Source organism: Scylla paramamosain, chromosome 1 (assembly GCF_035594125.1).
Source record: "Scylla paramamosain isolate STU-SP2022 chromosome 1, ASM3559412v1, whole genome shotgun sequence".
Lineage (NCBI taxonomy): Eukaryota > Metazoa > Arthropoda > Malacostraca > Decapoda > Portunidae > Scylla > Scylla paramamosain.
Window position 1 is genome coordinate 35,062,975 of NC_087151.1, and position 4,718 is coordinate 35,067,692.

At 43.2% G+C, this 4,718-nt stretch overlaps 1 protein-coding gene across 1 annotated transcript in view; it reads left to right on the forward strand.

Annotated features, from left to right (window-relative positions):
* Window positions 1-4,718, forward strand: part of LOC135103187 (pseudohemocyanin-2-like) — a 5,041-nt gene continuing 323 nt past the window's right edge. Inside the window, exons 1-3 of the mRNA XM_064009617.1 lie at window positions 1-158; window positions 2,802-4,331; window positions 4,448-4,718. The exon at window positions 4,448-4,718 is cut by the window's right edge and continues 323 nt beyond it. Of these exons, the coding sequence (XP_063865687.1) occupies window positions 77-158; window positions 2,802-4,331; window positions 4,448-4,718 (1,883 nt within the window). The 5' untranslated portion in view covers window positions 1-76. The remainder of the gene's footprint in view (window positions 159-2,801; window positions 4,332-4,447) is intronic.

A 4,718-nucleotide genomic window follows, 5' to 3' on the forward strand; every position in this document is an offset into this window, starting at 1 on the left:
CATCTAGGGCGAAGGCCACGAGAGCATATACTATATAAAGCATCAACAGGACATCAGAGACAGCACTAGCTCCAGCATGAAGCTTCTGGTGGTGTTTGCTCTGGTGGCCCTGAGCGCCGCAGCTCCATGGTCCGGCTATATGTCGGATGAACCGGACGGTGAGTTACCTTGTATATATATATATATATATATATATATATATATATATATATATATATATATATATATATATATATATATATATATATATATATATATATATATATATATATATATATATATATATATATATATATATATATATATATATATATATATATATATATATATATATAAGGCAGTAGGCACCTGACGAAACGACAATTACACCCAGTGAGGTCTAAAGCACTAGATCAGGGGTGCTGTGACCCCACTGAACGTGTTTCCCTTTGTGTCTCACAACACAAGGGGGCAGTCACAGCCTGCCCTTTAAAGAAAACTCTCTTCCTTTACACAAAACTACAAGCACCTAATTATACACACACCTTTCACTCAAAATTCAAAATTATCATAGCGACTCCTACACCAGCCTCGGAGTCCCCATCTCGGGAAGGGACCACAAATGTCCCCAGGTCGGACTGCTCTTCTGATATCAACCCTAAGTGTCTTGACACCCTCATCAACTTTTTCTTTATTAACTTCTGCAACATTCGCGGTCTTAGATCTAATTTTCAATCTGTTGAACACCACTTCTCTTCTAAACCTCATCTTCTTTTCCTCACTGAAACACAGATGTCTGAACCAACTGACAGTAGCTCCTTTTCTGTTACGTCCTACTTTCTCTATCCTCATTTTCAATCCAAAACTGGATGTTACGTTTATGTGCGCAACGACTTAAGCTGGTCTTTTGCCCACGCTCCTGAATCTTCCCTGCCCTCGCTGGCTTTAACCCTCGGAAGGCTTATGAACCTGATAGGGTCCCCCCCTATTGTTCTTCGCAACTGTGCATCCGTGCTTGCACATTGCTTGGTCAAACTCTTTCAACTCTGTCTGTCAACATCTACCTTTTTTCCTTCTTGCTGGAAGTTTGCCTACATTCAGCCTGTTCCTAAAAAGGGTAACCGTTCAAATCCCTCAAACTACCATCCTATTGCTTTAATTTTCTGCCTATCTGAAGTTTTTCAATCTATCCTCAACAGGAAGATTCTTAAACACCTATCACTTCACAACCTTCTACCTGATCGTCATTATGGGTTCCGTCAAGACTGCTCTACTGGTGATCTTCTGGCTTTTCTTACTAAGTCGTGGTCTTTCTCTTTCCAAGATTTTGGTGAAACTTTTGCTGTTGCCTTTGACATATCAAAAAGCTTTTGATAGAGTCTGGCATAAAGCTTTGATTTCCAAACTACTCTCCTACGGCTTTTATTCTTCTCTCTGTAACTTCATCTCAAGTTTCCTTTCTGACCGTTCTATTGCTCCTGTGGTAGACGGTCACTGTTCTTCTCCTAAATCTATTAACAGTGGTGTTCCTCAGGGTTCTGTCCTGGCACCCACTCTCTTCTTATTATTCATCAATGATCTTTTAAACCAAATTTCTTGTCCTATCCATTCGTACGCTGATGATACTACCCTGCACTTTTCCATGTCTTTTCAGAGACGTCCGTCCAACCATTCAGGAAGTAAACATTTCACGCAGGGAACCCACAGAACTCCTGACTTCTGATATTTCAAAAATTTCTCATTGGGGCAGAGCAAACTTGGTATTGTTTAATGCCTCAAAAACTCAATTCCTTCATCTATCAACTCGACACAACCTTTCAGACAACTATCCCCTCTTCTTCATTGACACTCAACTGTTCCCCTCTTCTACACTGAACATCCTCGGTCTGTCCTTTACTTATAATCTAAACTGGAAACTTCACATCTTATCTAGCTAAAACAGCTTCTATGAAGTTAGGTGTTGTTAGACGTCTCCGCCAGTTTTTCTCACCCACCGGGCTGCTAACTCTGTACAAGGGCTTCATCCGTCCATTTATGGCGTATGCTTCACATGTCCGAGGGGGTTCCACTCATAGACAGGGGTGGAATTTTCTAGACAGAGTGGAATCAAAATCGTCTCATTAACTCTCCTCTAATTGACTGTCTTCAGCCTCTCTCTCATCGCCGCAATGTTGCATATGTAACTATCTTCTACCGCTATTTTCATGCTAATTGCTCTTCTGGTCTTGCTAAGTGCATGCCTCCTCTTCTCCCGTAGCCTCGCCATACAAGACTTTCTTCTTTCTCTCATCCCTATTCTGTCTACCTCTCTAATGCAAGAGTTACACAGTATTGTCAGTCTTTCATCTCTTTCTTTGGTAAACTCTGGAACTCCCTACCTGCTTCTGCATTTCCACCTTTCTATGAACTGAATTCCTTTAAGAGGGAGGTTTCAAAACACTTATCCTTCAGTTTTTGACTACCGTTTTGGACCCCCTTTCTGGGACTGGTATCTCAGTGGGCTGTTTATTTTTTATTTTTTTGAATTTTTATTGCCCTTGGCCAGTGTCCCTCCTACATAAAAAAAAGAAAAACATATAACGAAATAACGAATAAATAAAATCGTTGGGTAACCTCTCATAAAAATGTGATTTCAAAGACTTTCTTTAAGAGAAAGCAGTAGACAACTAATTTTCTAAACCTTTTCTTCTTTGGTAAACTGCATATATATATATATATATATATATATATATATATATATATATATATATATATATATATATATATATATATATATATATATATATATATATATATATATATATAACTTTTTTTTTCTTCAGGGGTTCCGACGTATCAGAAGCAACATGATGTAAACTATGTCTTCTACAAGATTTTCGAAGGTCTCCGCGATAACAGACTGGCTGACAAGGCAACATCCTTTAATCCTGTGGGAGACATTTCCATGTACAAGGATGGAGGAGTCGCCGTCCGTCACCTTATGGATGAGCTCACACACGGCCGTCTCCTGGAGAAGAAACACTGGGCTGTCGCCACCAACAAACGCCATCTGGAGGAGGCAATCATGCTCTTCGAGGTGTTTATGCAGTGCAAGGACTGGAACTGCGTCGCCAGCAATGGAGCTTACTTCAGGGAGCGAGTGAATGAGGAAGAATTCATCTATGCTGCCTACCATGCCATCAAGCACTCTCCTCTCACCCAGCATGTCGTTCTGCCCGCCATGTACGAGGTAAAGCCACACCACTTCACCAAGACCCAGGTCATCGAGGAAGCCTACGAGGCCAAAGAGATGAGGCTTCGCAACATAATCTTCCAAAATAACTTCACTGGTACACCTAACGACATCGAACATAGAGTCGCATACTACCGTGAAGATATTGGCGTTGGCACTCACCATTTGATGATTCACTTGGAGAATCCATTCTGGTGGAAAGACACCTACGGCTACCACATTGATAGGAAGGGAGAGAACTTCTTCTATGCCTATCACCAGCTCCTCAACCGTTACGAGGCTGAGCGCATCTCCAATTATCTGCCTCCTCTACAGGAGCTGAAGCTCGACGAGCCCCTGAAAGAAGGATTTACTCCGCAGACCACCTACAAGTTCGGTCCACCCTTCCCCATCCGCAATGACGACATCCACCTCCATGACGTAGACAAGATAGGCAGAATTCACGAAATCGTTCACATGGAAGACCGCATCCACGATGCCATCGCTCACGGTTACGTGGAGGACGAGCAGGGAAACAAGATCAACATCGAAAACGACCACGGCATTGACATCTTGGGTGACATCATTCAGTCCTCTATGTACAGCCCCAACCGCAAGTACTACGGCAATCTCACCACCCTGGCCTACACATTGCTTGACCACCAGACCGACCCCAAGAATAAGTACGACACTCCCCCCGGCGTGCTCGCACACTTGGAGACCCTCCCACGCGATCCCGCTGCCTGGAGACTGCACAAGAGAATAGACAACATCTTCAGGGAGCACATCGACTCTCTTCCTCCTTACACCAAGGAACAACTCGTATTCCCGGGCATAACTGTGGCGGACATCCAGATCCAAGGCAACCTTGAAACTTACTTTGAGGAGTACAAATACGACCTGATCAACGCCTTCAACGACAACACCACTCAGACCGAGTTCTATGACATCTATGCAACAATGCCTCGCCTCAACCATAAGGAGTTCACCTATAAGATCAAAGTGCAGAACAACAATGGCTCCCCAAAGAAGTCTGTCATTCGCATCCTCGCCATGCCGTACCGCGACGGTAACGGTGCCATCATCCCCTTTGACGAAGGCCGCTGGCTTGCTATCGAGATGGACCTCTTCGTGAAGACTTGTAAGTTGTTTTGCAACAATGTTCATTAGTTAATGTTTTTTTTCTTTTTCTTTTTTTTTCTATCCTATACCTCTTTTATTGATTATCGTAACGATTTTGCCCTGTTTCTTCTACAGTGACTCCGGGAGACAACGAGATCACACGCAAGAGTTCAGAGGCTTCCATCACTGTACCTGACGTCCCGACGTATAAGACTCTCGTTGAGATGACCGAGTCTCGTCAGACCCTAGAGATGTACGAGAGCGCCACTGGCATTCCTAACAGACTGCTTCTGCCCAAGGGTAACGAGGAGGGTGTGCAGTTTAGACTGCTAGTGGCTGTCACTGATGCTCAGCAGGACGTCAATGACGAGAGCATCATTACCATGAACAAATACCACCACTACGG